This window comes from Alnus glutinosa, chromosome 5 (genome assembly GCF_958979055.1).
Source record: "Alnus glutinosa chromosome 5, dhAlnGlut1.1, whole genome shotgun sequence".
NCBI lineage: Eukaryota > Viridiplantae > Streptophyta > Magnoliopsida > Fagales > Betulaceae > Alnus > Alnus glutinosa.
The window spans coordinates 17953881-17972877 of NC_084890.1; the positions used below are offsets into that span (position 1 = coordinate 17953881).

At 41.6% G+C, this 18997-nt stretch overlaps 1 protein-coding gene across 3 annotated transcripts in view; it reads right to left on the bottom strand.

Moving 5' to 3' along the window:
* The window catches only part of LOC133867589 (CBBY-like protein), a 59407-nt gene that overhangs the window by 2862 nt on the left and 37548 nt on the right, over positions 1–18997 (bottom strand). For 2 of the 3 annotated variants that reach the window (XM_062304334.1, XM_062304332.1), the window contains exon 10: positions 7851–7994. The exons of the other annotated variant lie outside the window; for it this stretch is intronic. In XM_062304334.1, the coding sequence (XP_062160318.1) occupies positions 7851–7994 (144 nt within the window). The remainder of the gene's footprint in view (positions 1–7850; positions 7995–18997) is intronic. 3 annotated transcript variants of the gene reach the window in all.

Here is an 18997-nt window from a genome sequence, read left to right on the forward strand (position 1 = left end):
TGCTCTTCCGGTACACCCAATAGCACTTCCAAAGTCGACACAAGCCACTCGGAGCACTAGATACTCATGAAGACCTCGTCGAAAAAAAGTTCTCTTCTCCACCACCCTCAGCATCAACACCCCATCCACAACCGAGAAGGCAAAAGCCTTCGACTCCACTAAAAATCTCTTATCCATCTCACGACAGACCCGAGACCCAGACGGCCAAGCCAAAGGATTCACATCGCCTGAAGAAAAATCCACCCAACTAGAGAAACACCGGCTTACGCCCTTACGTGAAGCACAACCCAAGGAACCGGTGAAACGAATCTCGAACCCTGAAACAACAAGCGAGAGGCTATAAGAGAACGAAGAGGCCGACAGGAGACGAACCCCTAACTTGACGAGCTATCACGCGCCGACGCTAGGGCAGAGAGAGAGAGAGAGAGAGAGTGTCTTAGCATCAACCATCTGAAGGGAATTTGGGCATTCCATTGATAAGACTATAACACATCAATCATAATAATCTATCTTGATCATGTGAAGTGGAAACTTCTGATTAATGTGTTGGTGCAGTTACAATGCACTAAATGGACCGTGTGTGTTGTTATTCTATTATAACTACTATCAATATGAATAACTTGAATTCACGATTACTTATAGTATTGACTCTCAATCCTAAGAGGAATTGTGAACTCAAATATGAAGTGAAGGTTACTTTGATACATTAAGGAGTGAGATCTTTCACGGTCAAAATCTCAATGTGGGTGATCACATGTAGTATAGTGAGAATACTACTCCTCAAGAAGGAATATTCTTAGTCTCTGGCTGGAGCATTTTAGTAAAAGTTACTAAAATCAAATGTACTAAGTGAAATGTGATTTCATAAGTACAAGAATAATCAAGAGATTAAATTGGGTACTCAAAGATTAAGAGATAGTGAATTAAATTGACAGTTTATTTATAACTTTAATTCAACTTTGGATTATTTTATGGAGGGGTCAAATGTAATTATAAGAAGTCATTGGGAGTATTAAATATTCAAAATAAATACTAGAGTGTAATTACAATTATTTAGTGAAATTAATTGTAAAATTGCCTCTGGAAAGGATTAGGAGACAAAATGGAGAGTGGGGCTTCTGTGAAATGTGTGGTGGCTGAGAAGTGTGCTCACTTTGATTGTTCTTCGAAGCTGCTTGAGCATTTTCATGAAGGACTCCTGCTGCAAGATAAGACCAGAGACGGTGAGGGGGAATTAGAGAGCTATGAGCCGTTAGTTATTGCTCCACTGGCAGTGGAAGATGCAGACAGGCAGAGAGTATCACCTAGATGGGTGGTGGAAAGAATTAAGAGGTTTTATCCAATCATTGGGCTTTCTTGTGGTCACTTTGAGGACAGATTGTTGGCTTTGTTTGAGGAAATTGAAGTGGCTAGAGACCTCTCTTTGGCAGATTCCAAGACTAAGATTACGCCTGCTCCAGGGGTGAAAGGGAAGAGGGAATTAAATAGGCTGACTTGGTCTGTTAATTATGAGAAGAAAGGGGTTCAGTCTGATAGAGGTAGGCATAAGGGTAGGGGCACATCTCGATATTATGACGCCTAAAATTTTGTCGTGGAATGTTAGAGGGCTTAATGCGATCGAGAAAAGATTGGAGATTAGAGGGCTTCTAAAAGTTTGGAAGGCGGATATTGTATGCTTGGTGGAGACGAAGATGGCAGTCATTTCTAGAGAGGTGGTGCAAAGTCTATGGGGCTGCATTCACGTTGATTGGTGTTTTTTGGGTGCCAACGGAGCGTCGGGTGGGATTTTGCTAATGTGGGATAGAAGGGTGGTGGAGAAAGTGGAGGAGTGTATAGGTAGATACTCTATTACTTGTTCTTTGCGCAACACTGGTGATAACGTTATTTGGGCGTTTGGGGGTGTTTATGGTCCGAATGATGACAGGGAGAGGAGGGTGTTGTGGGATGAGTTAGCTGGATTGATGAGTTGGTGGGAGATGCCTTGGTGTATTGGGGGGGATTTTAATGTGGTTCGCTTTCCTAGTGAGAGATCTAGTGGTGCTGGCTTCTTTGCAGCTATGGAAGAGTTCTCAGACTTCATTTTCTTGCATAATCTGGTGGACTTACCCCTTGATGATGGCCAGTTTACTTGGTCTAATGGTCAGGAAGATCTTATTTGGTCTCGAATAGATAGATTCTTAATTTCTTCGGAGTGGGAGGAACGCTTTCCTGATGTGTCTCAGAGGAGATTGACAAGGCTTTTCTCCGATCATTTTCCCTTGTTATTGGATTGTGCGAGTAATAGAGGAGGAAAAAAGGTATTTTAAGTTTGAAAACATGTGGCTGAAATACGAGGGTTTTGTTGAGCAGGTTCAAAAGTGGTGGATGTCTTATGATTTTTCTGGTTTGCCAAGCTTCGTTTTGGCCAATAAATTGAAGGCTTTGAAAGCTGATTTGAGGAAATGGAATGAAGAAGTGTTTGGTGATTTAGGGAAGAAGAAGAAAGAATTATTGGAGGGTATTCGAGAGCTGGATTTAATCGAAGAATGCCGATGTCTTGAGGAGGATGAAAAAATTCGTAGGGTGGATATGGCGAGAGAGATGGAGAAGACCCTTCTTTTTGAGGAAATGAGCTGGAGGCAAAAGTCTAGAGCTTTGTGGTTAAAGGAGGGGGATAAGAATACAAAATTTTTTCACAGGGTGGCCAACTCACATCGCAAATTCAATCAAGTGGATTCTTTGAATATTAACGGTATAATTTCAAGAAATCCTGCGGAGATTAAGGAGCATTTAGTTAACTTTTACAACAAGTTGTATTCAGAGAACTCTTCCTGGCGGCCTAGGGTGGAGGGCCTATCTTTTTTATCCATTGATGAGGAGGAGAGCACCTGGCTCGAAAGAGCTTTTGAGGAGAAGGAGGTGTGGGATGTTATCAAGGAATTGAATGGAGATAAGGCGCCGGGCCCTGTCGGATTCACTGCGGCTTTCTTCCAAAAGTGTTGGGGTTTTTTAAAAACTGACATTATGGATGTTTTTGCAGAATTTCATGCTCGAGGCAAGCTTGAAAAGAGTCTGAATGCTACTTTTGTCACTTTGATTCCCAAGAAGACTGGTGCCATGGATGTGAGAGATTTTCGACCTATTAGCTTGGTTGGGGGGATTTACAAGATTGTTTCAAAGGTTCTTGCAAACAGATTTAAGTCCGTTGTGGGCAAGATTATCTCCAACACTCAGAATACGTTTATTGGTGGTCGACAAATATTAGACTCTGTGCTTATTGCAAATGAATGTGTGGATAGTCATATTCGATCGGGGGAACCTGGACTTCTGTGTAAGCTGGATTTGGAGAAGGCTTATGATCATGTGAACTGAGACTTCTTGCTTTATTTGTTGCAGAGATGTGGTTTGGGGGAAAAATGGAGGAAGTGGATGCGTTTTTGTATTTCTACGGTGAGATTTTCTATTCTTGTAAATGGAACCCCAGCCGGTTTTTTTAGTAGCTCTCGTGGGTTGCGACAAGGAGATCCTCTTTCTCCTCTATTGTTTGTGGTGGTTATGGAGGCTTTGAGTCGGATGTTGACTGCCGCTTTGGATCAGGGTAATTTGACTGGGTTCTCAGTGGGCTCCAGGGACTCCGAGGCCGTAGTTGTGAATCACCTGCTGTTTGCGGATGACACTTTGATCTTTTGTGGCGCTCAAGAAGAACAGATTCGACATCTGAGATGTATTTTCTTATGCTTTGAGGCAGTTTCTGACTTGAGAATTAATTTAGGAAAATCAGAAATTGTTCCTATTGGTGGAGTAGAGGATGTCGAAAGGATGGCTAATCTTCTTGGATATCGGGTTGCTTCTCTGCCTATGACTTATTTGGGTTTGCCGTTGGGTGCTTCTTACAAGTCCACCTCTATTTGGAATGGTGTTATTGAAAAAATGGAAAGGAGGTTGGCGGGTTGGAAGCGGATGTACTTGTCGAAGGGTGCTCGGTTGACTCTTATTAATAGTACGCTCTCCAACATCCCCATATATTATCTATCATTGTTTCCTATTCCTGTGAGGGTGGCTAATCGTCTTGATAAAATTCGAAAGGATTTTCTTTGGGGTGGCATTGGTGACGAGACCAAATTTCATCTAGTTAATTGGAACAAGATTTGCACACCTTTGCATACAGGTGGGTTGGGAGTTCACAATTTTATCCAGTTCAATCGAGCTCTCTTGGGTAAGTGGTTGTGGAGATATGGTAGGGAGAGAGAGGCTTTATGGCGTTTGGTGATTGATGCCAAGTTTGAGAGTTTAAAGGGGGGGTGGTGTTCGAAAGAGGCTTCGGGTTCATTTGGAGTAGGTGTATGGAAGCATATTAGGAGGGGGTGGGAGGAATTTCGTAATTTTGTTCGGTTTGAACTGGGGAATGGATCAAATATTAGATTTTGGCAAGATTGGTGGTGTGGGGATAGATCCTTGAAGCAATGCTTTCCAGCTCTTTTTAGTATAGCAAGGTATAAAGACGCGACGGTAGAAGATAATTTGGTGGTTCATAATGGTGCTATTCAGTGGAATGTTCTATTCACGCGACAAATTCAGGATTGGGAGTTGGATATGGTCCTTTCTTTCTTCGATCGTCTATACTCCAGTTTGGCTCGACATGGGGAGGGTGACAGGTTAGTGTGGAATCCCTCTAAAAAAGGTTTATTTGAGGTGAGATCCTTCTATAAAGAGCTTATTAGGAAAGATGGCCCTTTTGTCCCGTGTTTCCCTTGGAAGAATATTTGGTGTGTTAAGGCTCCAACTAGGGTGGCCTTCTTCGTTTGGTCAGCTGCTTTGGGCAAAATATTGACGCATGATAACTTACGTAAGAGGAAAGTGATAGTAATTGAGTGGTGTTGTTTATGTAAGAAGAGTGGGGAGTCTATTGATCACTTGTTGCTTCACTGCGAGGTCGCTCAGGCTCTTTGGAGCTATGTCCTTACTTTATTTGGGGTTGAGTGGGTTATGCCAGGTACGGTGTTGGAGTTGCTGAATAGTTGGGGAGCGGCGCTTGGGGGTGGTCATGCTATAGAGGCTTGGCGGTTAGCTCCTTTATGCTTGCTGTGGTGTATTTGGAGGGAGCAGAATGCTAGGCTGTTTGAAGATGTAGAGACATCCATGGTGGAGCTACGGAAGCGGTTGCTCAATACTTTATATTTTTGGATAGCGCCCCATCATTGTTTGAGCTCTTTTACTTATGTTGAATTTTTAAATTTATTCTCTGTTCGTCCCTGTTAGGGGTTCTCTTGTATACTTCCCGTGTATAAGGGTTGCGCCCCTTTGCGCTTTTTTATATTATTGCAATTACTTATCAAAAAAATAGTAACTTAAGACAAGTCATGAGATGACAAGTGTCCTATGCCTATTGGAGCTAGTTCTATTTTCCCTCTAGGTCCCTCCTCAAGCTAATTATTACCCTATAGGATTTAGAGTATTTGTTAATCTGCCTACCTAAACCATAGGGCAGTGTGCTTGTATATATAGAACAGAATCTGAGTATATCAGATCTAGATAATCACTAAGGTGATTTACATCAATAGGAATTGTAGCAGCATACATCTATCCTTATCCCATGTTTATAGAAACCTAGTTTGTTACAACACAACTAGTCTATCATTTATCTAAAGCAGAAGTTTCTTGATCTAACTCTAGCACTCTATCTTTATCATTAGTTGATAAGTCGTGTGATCCAATACGCATCTTCAAACTCGACGTGGGTAACTGAACATTGAGGTTGGATTTGAGTATGATGAAGCGTGCAACAGCCAGTGGCTTTGTGAGAATATCAGCCAGCTGGTCTTTTTGAAATGAAACGTACATCAAGAGTCTTTGCGGCAACCATGTCTCGTACAAAATAATAATCGATTTCTATATACTTTGTGCGAGCATGATAGAGTGGATTTGACGTGAGATATGTGACTCCAATGTTGTCACAATGCAAGATGGGTGGTCGCAGAGATGTTACACGAAGTTCACCGAGTAGAGTTTGAATCCATACTAGCTTGGCTGATGCATTTGCAATGGCTTTGTACTCGGATTCAGTGCTTGATCAAGATACCGTTGGTTGTTTCTTGAGCTCCAAGAGATTATGTTTTTACCAAGAAGAACACAATTGCCGGAAGTAGAACACTTGTTATCCAGACAGCTAGCCCAATCTGAATCCGAGAAGGCAGTGAGCTACTTGGAAGAGTTCTTGTAGATGCAGAATGTATTAGTAATTGTGGACTTCAAGTAGCGGAAGATGCACTTTACTGTAGACCAGTGAAAGTCCTGGGGGTCTTGCATGAATTGTGAGACCTTGTTGACCACAAATGCAATATCAGGGCGAGTACGGGATAAATATTGAAGAGATCCCACTGTGCTGCGATACAGAATCGTGTCTATAATGGTAGAACCTTCAAAACGACTAAGAGTGGTGAAAGCCGATGATCTAACTCTAGCACTCTAGATTTATCATTAGTTGATAAGTCGTGTGATCCAATACCCCATAATGGGCTTCAACTAATTACACAACAAATATCCCCTAGGCGGCCGTGTATATTGAGTGGAGGTTAGGGTTTTTCCAAATCCTGCTTCAACAAGGAGACATAAGCCTCTTTAAAGGGAGCTTGTGTAAGTATTAGAGACCACACTGTTGGTCTCTTATTCAGAGTTGAAGAAAAGGTTTAGAGGCCTCAAAAACCCTAAAAACGAGTATTCTTTGAGTTTGGCGACGAGAATTCAAATCAACCCTTGATTTGGTGGTAGCTGACTTTGTGCTTTGTGAGTACTCTTGTAAAGTTTTGTTTTACATAATATGACACTATGTTTTCATGATACTGTTCTTCTTTGGATGTTTTCCGCTGTAACTTTATTTTATATTCCTAACAATCGCAAAAGGTACGTTTACTCAGATTTATTATACATTTACCCTAATCTATTTACCATAGTTGTGTGATGATTACCTTTATTATTGTATTCGCTCCACATACCCTAATTGCCTTATAAATAGGATATTTTGTATTATAAAGAAATCAAGTCAATAACAGCAAAATATAGCCCTATCGGGCTCTTCCCTAGTGGTGAACGTAGGCCTGTAAGGTCGAACCACCCATAAATCTTTGTCTCTTCCTTCTGCTACTTTCTCATAATTTATATTTCCTAACAATTTTCTAGATTCAGCACATTAATACATCAAATGGTACACTTTATGGACCAACACTGACGCTAGTAAATGAAAATGGAATTGAAGCAACAATAGATCATTCAGTTATTCAAGTGGTTTGTTTGTTTTCTCTTTTGCTTTTTTTCATGTTCTGTTTCTGTTTACAAAATCGAGGGTACAAATAAATAGATGAGACATTCTCGTTCAGTTCGGTAATAATTAATGAATTGAGTTGGACTCAGGAACAGATGAAAAGCTTTTTGCAGCAGACAACTGCTTGACAATATCAAGGCTACAGATCTCCAACATGAACACACTACAGATAATGCGTCATTAAAAAAATAAAAAATAAAAATCTAGAACTCAAAAAGGGAGCTGTCCAGGAGAAGCTCATTGTCCTTGGATCTTCAAAGCATGTAAAATTCATTAACTCCTATATTGATCCATTCTTGATTTCCATTAGCACTATCCTTGCTGCTACTAACTCATGATGTAACTCTGAAAGACTAGAAATGGGCTCAAATTCTTTTCATGTGTACTAGATTCCAAATATATCAAATTTCCAATTGAGAGCTTATGAGTGAAAAATGAGTCATTAGACTAATTGATATTGGGAGCACCATCCTCAGCAAAATAACATTTAAGAGAACATAAAAATGTCCATAGAGGTAAGTGGTAACTCTAAGATTTAGAAACAAGCCTTTACCTGCTCCGTAGAACAATGCATGGCATGCCTATTTGCTCAGCTCCAGAGACTCCAGACTGGCTTCCTGCAATAAGGACACAACTTTGGAAAGGTACCCCTGCAAATTCTGCCCCAGCACGCAATGCAGCTACAGTCTTGCCTAAGCTGGATAATTCTCCACATATCAGATGAAAACTGTGTATGACTCAAATAACTATTATGCAGATGCACTCAAGAATAATATGCGTAAAAATATGGCAGTAATTATGGGAACCGTGCACCAAACTGTTGTACAGTCTGGGTTTCAATTTTTAAGTGATAAATGGTTGGTCTGACTATAATTTCTAAAGAAAAAAGAGAAGAACTCTATATAGAATTATAGCTATATGTATCTGTGTTTTTTTATGAGCACTTTTAACGAAGGTAACCCTTCCATCCTAATACATCATCTTTCATCGAGCCAAACGGTGCTCTACCTTCTCAATAATACCATCTCAAATAGATTTTGCCTTAAATGAAGATCCCAGTGGAAGACATAAGTACTTCATAGGCAAAGAAGGGACCTTGCCACCTAGAATACTAGCCAGACCTTCAACATTATTGACATTGCCAATGGAGACCAACTCTGATTTAATCTTCAAACTTGAGACCGTTTCAAAGCATAAGAACAAACAACGCAAGTCACAAAGGTGATATGGGTTTTCCCCGTAGAATATCGAAGTGTCGCTCGCAAACAAAATGTGGGAAATGTTAATGGCACCGACATTCCTAGACTCTGTTGAAAATAACGGATCTTTCCATATAGGGTCCTGATTTTATTCTTTGATTTATTCTGATTGTATTGGCTAGTTTCTTTCCATATTAGTTCGTAGGGTTTCTCTATGGTTTCTCTATTTAAAACTTGTAATCGCATGAGGTGTATATACAATAAAAATTATTCTTCTTCCTCTATGTTTCAACATGGTATCAGAACCAACCTAGGGTTTCGTTCGTTTCTGGGTGCTTGGGTTCTCCATTCGTTTCCTATACACCTCTACCGGACCATGGTCTTGCCGCGCCTACCGTTTGGCATTATGCAACTAGATGTAGCTCACCATAATCTAGGTTGCATAACTCACAGAAGGTATTATCGGCGTTCTTTGGGTTGTCCATCCGACGAACGGTGGCGGTTTTTGGTGAACACCGATCCATCCTGAACACTACTCAGTGTGTTTGATGGATCGATCGTAAACAAGGTGGCCTTCCTTGTTTTGTTCGGCAAGTTCTGGTTCACTCTGGAGTTTTTGAGGCCTACCAGCAGACGTGAGCGGCAGCGCAAGGAGCTCCCACAACGGCAAGACGATTCTGTCTCGGCTTGACTAAACGACACGTCGTTTGTAACAAAACGACATGTCATTCAGAAAGGGTTCCAGGTTTGTCATTCACTCTGCTAAACGACCTGTAGTTTAAGCAAAAACAAAAAAACTGATTGCAAAATGAAGAATCTATTTTTATGGTTCAATTTCTAGTTCTCTTTTCCTTGTAATTTTTTTTTGAGACTGGGTGTGTTGGAGCACTATAGTTGGTAGATGTCTGACTCAAAAATGTCGAAGACAAATCAGACGAAAGGGGTAGAGCGTCAGGTGGTGACCTCCCTTGGTGAAAATCCAACTCTTCAAATCCCAACGGTCAAATTGAATGGGCTCAATTATCTTGCTTGGTCACAATCAGCTCTTTTATCTGCTAAGAGCAAAGGGAAGATGGGATACTTAAATGGCAGAATTCAAGAACCACAGCTCAATGATCCCGATTATGATAAGTGGGAAGCAGAAAATTCCACAATTAGGTCATGGTTACTACATTCAATGCAACCAAAAATCAGTCAGTGGTACTTATTCCTCCATACAGCCAAAGAAGTTTGGGATGCTACTACTTAGACATATTCCAAAGTGGGGAATGCCGCACTGAAGTATGACTTGAAACGCCGAATCCATGGCCTCACGCAATGTGATTCCCTAGTTGCCACTTATTTTCATAAACTCCGTAATCTGTGGCAGGAGTTAGATCATCATTAGAATTTACAGCCTATGTGCGCTATTGATGCTGCTCAAATTAAGAAGATGATTGAAGAAGAACGCATCTATGAGTTCTTGGGTGGATTGAATTCCGAGTATGATCCTGTACGGATTCAGATTTTTGGGAAGGAGACTCTTCCATCACTACAAGAGGTGTTTTGTTACATTCAAAATGAGCAGAGTTGTCGTAGCACTATGCTTCATTCCAATTCACAGTCTCAATCCACTCTTGTGGGGGCATCTCAACACACCTCGAGCAACAGTTCCAGATTTCGAGATGGGACTTCGGATGACAAAGATAAATTTTGCAACGCATGTTTCCTGCGTTATTTTTGCGTAAAAATGTTTCTAAGTTTTAATGTGAAACATGTGAACTTTCGTGTTTCTTTTTCTCCTAGTATCAATAAAAGTGATGCACCGTTTGTTCTTGTTTATACTGATGTGTGGGGTCCTTCATGAGTGGTTTCTTTATCTGGTTATCGGTGGTTTGTGTCTTTTATTGATGATTTTTCCCAAACCACATGGGTCTACTTGTTAAAGGAAAAAAGTGATGTGTTTTCTGTGTTTCAGATGTTTTATAAGATGGTTCAGACTCAGTTCAATACCACGATTAAAATTGTTCACTCTGACAATGGGGGCAAATATATGTTTGGTAATCTCGAGGCCTACTTTCGCGAACAATTATCCACCAAACCACGTGAGTTGATACTCTGCAGGAAAATAGTGTGGCTGAACAGAAAAATCGGCACTTGTTAGAGGTAACCCGTTCCCTTATGTTTGACACCGTGTTTCCAAATCTTATTGGGGGGACGCCTTACTCACTACTACATATCTCATCAATAGGATGCATTCTCGGGTACTAGATTTCAAAACACCCCTCAAGGTGTTGTCCCCACCTCTCTCTACTGCAAAAGGTGTTTCTCCAAAAGTTTTTGGTTGCGTTTGCTTTGTCCATATTCATGGTCCTACTAGGAGAGTGAAGCTGATCATACACTTTTCATCAAGCATTCCTTTCAAGGAAAGGTAACAGCTTTAATTGTGTATGTTGATGATATTATCTTGACAGGCAATGATGATGGGGAGATGCAGAACTTAAAACATTGCCTTGCAAATGAGTTTGATTGGGGACTCTGGAGTACTTTCTAGGCATTGAGGTAGCAAGGTCAAAGCATGGTATACTTATCTCCCAACGAAAATACATACTCGATCTTCTTAAGAAAACAGGAATGCTTGGGTGTAAAGCTACTGACAATCCAGTAGAGGTAAATGTTAAACTGAGAGAATGTGGCGAAAACCCCTTGGTGGATAAAGGCAAATATCAGCGATTGGTTGGGCGATTGATTTATCTATCACATACCCGTCTAGACATTACATATGCTGTTAGTGTGGTGAGTCAATTCATGCATTCTCCGAGAGAGCCTCACATAGAAGCTGTTTATCGCATTCTTCGCTACTTAAAATCCTCACCGAGTAAGGGACTGTTGTTTTCTCCACATGATCACTTGAAAATAGAAGCCTATACAGATGCAGATTCGGGTGACTCGATTACAGATCGAAGGTCTACATCAGGTTATTGCACACTTGTGGGAGGTAATTTGGTTAAATGGCGGAGTAAGAAATAGTCCATGGTTGCCAGATCAAGTGCAAAGGCAGAATTTAGAGCTATGACTCAAGGAGTGTGTGAAACATTATGGTTGAAAATACTATTGACAGAGCTTGGGTTTGACTCCAAGCACTCAATACGACTATTGTGACAACAAGGCAGCCATCAATATTGCTCATAATCCAATCCAACATAACCGAATCAAACATGTTGAGATTGATCGTGTTACGGACCTATGTTAGGAGGCCCAAACGAGTACAGCAACATGATGAAACCCTAACTGTTGCACACTCTAAACCTAATCCAAGTGGCGGCTGAGGTATTTTAGGAAAGAAGTAAGGCACAAGTCTGTGCGTGGGGAGCAAGACTTGTGGGAGGGAAAGTCCTATAAATAAGGAATTATGTATTCCAATAATTAAGGGATTGATAGCAGGATTTTTAGGGAGAGAAATAAGGGAAGGATTCCTAAAAATAAGGCATTAGCCAAAACAGTATTGATATTGTATTCTATAAGTAGTGATTCTGAATAAGAAGAAGACATACTGAAATTTATCAAAAAATCACAACTCTTGTAGTTGAAATTGGGAGGCAGAGGTACCTCGAATACCTCATATCCATTCACCATCTTTCACCTTCCACCATAGGGAAACTCAGGAAATCAAATCCTGCAGCTTTACCCATCCACAAACCCATCACACGATCCCAAACCCAGGCCTATAACAACTTGGTATCAGAGCTAAGTTCCGAAGAGATGGAGCAAAGGATTGAGCGAGTGGAGAAGGAGATAGGAGCCATGGACGTTCGGATGCAGAAGGAGATGGAGATGATGCTCGGTACTCAGAAACATATGGAGGAGATGTTGAGTGCATTGCTCTCCAAAAGTCAGAGTCCTCGAGAGGAAGAGCAGACCAATGCGGCGAGTTCATCCAGGGGCCGAGCGGGCAAGGATTCCAATCGGGCTGAATCTGGAAGTTCCTTCCCGAAGGTTGCAAAGCTGAATTTCCCCAAATATGACGGCACCGAAGACCCAACCAGTTGGGTGTGCCGCGCAGAACAGTTTTTTGAATTTCAAAATACTGCTGAAGAAGACAGGGTAAGTCTGGCGGCTTACCACCTTGAGGGCGAAGCGCAACTCTGGTACCAGCTCTTCAAGGAAACAGAGGAAGCGGCCTCATGGGAAAGTTTGAAGGACGGCCTGCATGTGAGGTACGGACCGACCCAGTTCGAAGATTTCTTTGGGGATCTTACAAAACTACGCCAAACCGGGACGGTGCGAGAATATCAAGGGCAGTACGAACGCTTGTTGAGCAGGGCGGGTCGACTTTCGGTCGCACAACAAGTAGGGGGATTTATAAGCGGCCTCAAGGAGAGCATTAGGCCGGAGGTCCAAGCTTCCCGACCAACCAGCCTGACCGCGGCAGTTGGGCTTGCCAGGCTGTATGAAGGACGGCTGATGTCTCAACGAAGGAGTCCCCAACTCTTCGAACCACGGAGGAGTGCTGGTCAGCCGAGTGTACCACCCTTACACAGCAGCCCAAGTAGCGAAAACCTTCTTTGAGGTAATTTTCCACTTACATGGCATTCCCTCTTCAATTGTTTGTGATCGAGACCCGGTATTCACCGGAATTTTTTGGAAGGAACTCTTTCGCCTCCATGGGACCAAACTCAATTTCAGTTCCGCTTATCACCCCCAAACGGATGGTCAAACGGAGGTTGTGAACCGCACCATTGAAATGTACTTACGGTGCTTCACCAGTTCTTCACCTAAACTATGGGCCAAGTGGCTGCCGTGGGTGGAATTTTGCTACAACACCAGCTTCCAGTCAGCTACTAAGCGGACTCCCTTCGAGATCGTTTACGGTCGACCACCGCCATCCTTGCTACCTTATGTTCCGGGAACAACCAAGTCCGCCGCTGTTGAGGACACCCTGAAGACCCGAGATGAAGTTCTTAAGGAGGTACGTCAACACTTGCTTGCAGCCCAGAATCGAATGAAGCAAGTCTATGATAAAGATCATACGGAACGCATTTTTTCGGAGGGAGAATGGGTTTACTTGAGGCTCCAAGGGTACCGGCAGCATTCTGTACAGAAGAGGCAGCACCAGAAACTAGCTCCTAAGTTCTATGGACCCTACAGAATCATCAAGAAAATAGGCCCTGTGGCGTACCAACTAGCCTTGCCTCCAAAGGCTAAAATTCATAACGTTTTTCATGTATCGGTCCTAAAAAAATGGGTGGGTGTTGGCGTACCAGTTCAGGAGGATCTTCCCATTCTTTCTCAAGATAGCAGGCTGACCCCTCAAGCCATTCTCGATCAACGAGTTCAGCAGGGCAGTACTGAAGTGTTAGTGCATTGGAAGGAGTTATCACCTGCAGATGCCACATGGGAGCCTCTCACCGACTTCCAGCTGCGTTTTCCCACCTTTACCCTTGAGGACAAGGGTCATTCTAAGGGCGGAGGAGTGTTACGGACCTATGTTAGGAGGCCCAAACGAGTACAGCAACATGATGAAACCCTAACTGTTGCACACTCTAAACCTAATCCAAGTGGCGGCTGAGGTATTTTAGGAAAGAAGTAAGGCACAAGTCTGTGCGTGGGGAGCAAGACTTGTGGGAGGGAAAGTCCTATAAATAAGGAATTATGTATTCCAATAATTAAGGGATTGATAGCAGGATTTTTAGGGAGAGAAATAAGGGAAGGATTCCTAAAAATAAGGCATTAGCCAAAACAGTATTGATATTGTATTCTATAAGTAGTGATTCTGAATAAGAAGAAGACATGCTGAAATTTATCAAAAAATCACAACTCTTGTAGTTGAAATTGGGAGGCAGAGGTACCTCGAATACCTCATATCCATTCACCATCTTTCACTTTCCACCATAGGGAAACTCAGGAAATCAAATCCTGCAGCTTTACCCATCCACAAACCCATCACACGATCCCAAACCCAGGCCTATAACAAATCGCCACTTCATTAGAGCACTAGTAGCAGATGCCCTATAATTTTCTATTCCCTAAAATTGGGAAAATTTGAAAAAAGTTCCAAAAAAACAAGCCACAGCAGTTGCTCTATTTTAGGGCTCCATGCTTGGGTAGCTACAGTGCTACCCAATACATTGGGTAGCACTGTAGCTACCCAATAGATTATTTTAATAAAATAAAAAATCTCTCTCTCCTCTCTCCTCTCTTGTTGCCCACTCTCTGCTTCTTCTTTCTTTTGCAACTCAACGCCAGCAACACCCGATGCCTTCAATGAATTCGCCACTCATTCTAGTAAAATGAAGAAAGACAAGAAATAACCATACAATTTGAATCCAATTTTCTTTTCTCAACAACCAAACAATCACTATAAGAACAAAATAGACCTAAACAGATTAAAATTAAACACACAGATTTCATTCACAAAGCAAAGCGAATCAGTCTCTCCTCCGAGTCCAATCCTCCAGCCGCCACAGAGCGCCGTGAAACGTCGTTGTCGTCGTCAATCTCCGAGTCGTCCTCGTCCGGGAACACCACCAAACTCCACAACTCAAAAACCCCCAAAATACCACTCGAAATCAACAAATAAAGAACAAGAAAGCAACAAAACCAAGAAATCAATGGAGACGAGAGAGATTCAGAGACAGAGATGAGAGAGAGAGAAGACTCAGATGAGAAAGAGAGAGACGGAGAAGACGTAGATGAGAGAGAGAGAAAGAGAGACGAAAGAGAAGAAAGAATGCGGAAAAGAGAGATCAGGTTGAGAGAGAGAGAGAGAGAGAGAGAGGGAGAGAGAAGAGCTAGAAGATGCAGTGCGGCAGAGACAAATGAAGAGAAAGAAGAAAGAAGAAAGGAGAAAGACGGAGAAGAGAGAGAGGACAAACCGTTTTTTGGAATTAAAAAAAAATATTAAAAGTCAAAAAATATTATTTTAATGATATAAGGAAGATTAAGGGAATCTGTTGTGGGGTGTTTTTGTATAGGGAAAAAAAAAGTGGTTTGGTTCCCGAAATTTTTCCTAAATTAGGGAAAATGGTTGGGTGTCTGATGCTAGTGCTCTTAAAGAAAAACTCAGAGAAGGTATCATCTGCACACCATATGTGAAGACTAGAGAACAATTGGTGCATATGTTGACAAAGGGTGTTTCTAGTGGTACTCTTCATTCAGCCTTATCCAAGCAGGGCATGCGAGACATCTATGCCTCAGCTTGAGGGGGAGTATTGAAAATAACAAATCTTTCCATATTGGATCCTGATTTTATTCTCTGATTTATTCTGATTGTATTGGCTATTTTCTTTCCATATTAGTTCGTAGGGTTTCTCTATGGTTTCTCTCTTTAAAACGATATAATCGCGTGAAGTGTATATGCATTAAGAATTATTCTTCTTCCCCTAAGTTTCAACAGACTCCACCAAGAAGCCTGATACAAGACCCTCGTTCATTGTAGCAGAAATCATTTTACTTAGCGCTTCCATAACAATTACAAACACTAGGGGAGACAAAAGGTCTCGCTGTCCCAAGGAACCGGAACTACTAAAAACACTAGTCAAAGTGTTGTTCACCAATACAGAAAAGCAGGCCAAAGAAATACAATTTGCTAACCAATTACACCATTTCTCCCTAAAACCACATCTCCTCAGTATGTATAGCAAAAAACTCCCAATTGACATGATCATAAGCCTTTTCAATATCCAACTTGCAAAGCATACCTGGCACCATGGATCTAATCCTACTATCCAACATGTAGCTTTCAAACATTCCTCTAGTGTGAAAATCATGGAAAACATTTTTTTTTGATAAGTAATTTAAATTTCAATAAAAAGCGCAGAGGGGCGCAACCCTAATACACGGGAAGTATACAAGAGAGCCCCTAAACAGGAGGAACAACTAATAAATTAAGAAAGTCTACAAAAGTAGAAACACCTAGGTGGCAAAGGTGGGGAGCTATCCATAGATATAGCATGTTAAGAAGACGCTTCCTTAAAACTCCCATTACAGTCTCGACATCTTCAAAAAGCCTCGCATTCCGCTCCCTCCAAATGCTCCACAAAACACAGTGAGGAACTAAACGCCAAACATTTTTTGCTAGGCCATGCCCTTGAAAAGCACCCCAAGTAGTCAACAAACCCATCACCGATTGTGGCATGACCCATTCAACTCCAAATAAAGAAAACATAAAACTCCAAAGCTCACGGGCGGTGTCGCAATGAAGTAACAGATGATCAATAGACTCCCCCTTCTTTTTACACATACAACACCACTCAATAACCACAATATTCCTCTTTCGTAGATTGTCATGAGTCAAAATTTTTCCTAAAGCTGCAGTCCATACAAAGAACGCCACCCTTGTCGGAGCCTTAGCACACCGGACCTTCTTTCCGACTAAGTGCTTCATAATATGACCTCACTTCAAAATAGCTCCTTGTAGAGAGGTTCCAAACTAACTTGTCACCCTCTCCTTGTCGAATCGGAGTGGAGTACAACCGCTCGAAGAAAGAGAGCACCATCTCCAACTCCCAGTCTTGTAATTGCCGCGTAAAGAGAACATTCCAATGAATATTGCCATTATGAACAGCCATATTATCTACCACCATAGCCGCTTTGTTCCTCACAAGACTATACAGAACTGGAAAACAAAGCTTCAAAGAAATCTCCCCACACCACCGATCATGCCAAAAACTGATATATGATCCATCCCCTACCACAAACCAAACATAATTGCAAAACTTCTCCTACCCTTTCCTAATATATTTCCAAACCCCTACTCCATAGGAACCCGACACCTCAATAGAGCACCACCCACCCTTTAGGCTCCCAAATTTGGCGTCAATCACCAACCGCCATAGAGCCTCTCTCTCCCTACCATATCTCCACAACCATTTACCTAAAAGAGCTTGGTTAAACAAGGAAAGGTTGTGAACTCCCAACCCACCTGAATGCAACGGAGTACAAATCCTGTTCCATTTCACTAAATGAAATTTGGCCTCATCCCCTATGCCACCCCATAGGAAATCCCTCTGGATTTTTTCAAGACGATTAGCCACCCTCAAAGGAATAGGGAACAGCGACAAGAGATACGTGGGGATATTGGACAGCGTGCTCTTAATAAGAGTCAACCGACCGCCCTTTAACAAATACATACGCTTCCAACCAGCCAGTTTCCTTACCATTTTCTCAATCACCCCTTTCCAAGTAAGAACGGACTTGTAAGAGGCACCCAAAGGCATACCCAAATATGTCATAGGCAGCGATCCAACCCTACAACCCATAAGTTGGGCCAACCCTTCAACATCCTCCACCTCACCAATAGGAACAATTTCTGACTTTCCTAAATTAATCCTTAATCCCGAAACTGCCTCAAAACAAAGAAAAATGCACCTCAGATGTCGAATTTGTTCTTCTTGCGCTCCACAAAAAATCAACGTATCATCAGCAAACAATAAATGATTCACTACTATTGCCTCTGTCTCACTATGTCCCACAATAAAGCCTGTCATCGAACCCTGCTCCATCGCAGCAGCCAGCATCCGACTCAAAGCCTCCATAACCACCACAAATAATAAAGGCGACAGAGGATCACCTTGTCGCAACCCGCGAGAGCTAGTAAAGAAACCCGTCGGAGTTCCATTGACAAGGATGGAGAATCTCACCGTAGAGATACAAAAACGAATCCAACAATCTTGGAAGAATGCCATATCACATAGCACATCCTTAGAAATGGACCAACAATGAGAAAGAAACAAAAATCCTGATTTTTCCAAAGGTGCCAGCTCATAAAGAGTGCAGAAAGGCTACTACTAATGGTTTTCTAAGCACCATAGTTGAAGTCTAACATGTTAGGATTGATGTTAGGGTTATGCCCTAAAAGTCAATTTGAATTCTATTTTATTTAAATAAAAGTTGTTTTGTCTTTTAGATTCAAGATGATTAGGCATATATTATTCATGAGATGAATTAAGTCCTCAAGTTATATTGTATATGATTTAGCTGTATTATGTGTAACTAATGCACAAAAGATCTAAATCACAAGTTCCTTATAACTTGTAAATTTGAGTTCATAATCTGTGATAAAATTGGACACTTTATCTACGAAGTCTATAACATATTAAGTCATGATAATGGAAGTGGAGACTTCTCATTAATATGTTGATGCATTTGGAATGAATGCATTGAACTGGACCACCATGAAGAAGTGTTCTCTTAATCATGAGAGAATTGTGGGCTCAAATATGATATGTTGGTCACTTTAATTTACCAACAAGTGAGATTGTGTTTGGTTAATACCTTGATACTTTGGGTGATTGCATTGAGTACGTGGGAACATTTGCATAGTTCCATCAATTATGGTGATGCGAACTATCCCTCTAGGCGTAGGAAAGGCAAGGCACACATGTTGTAGGTTTGTTGTGCCTTGACGGGTAGTGGGTTTTCTTGTTCTTAGTTGGGTTCTTTTGTAGCTTGTTTTTGGTTCTTTTGTGTTCTGGAGCCTTGGTGTTGTGGGTTTTTGCGGGTTAGCGTCGGTTGTTCCTGT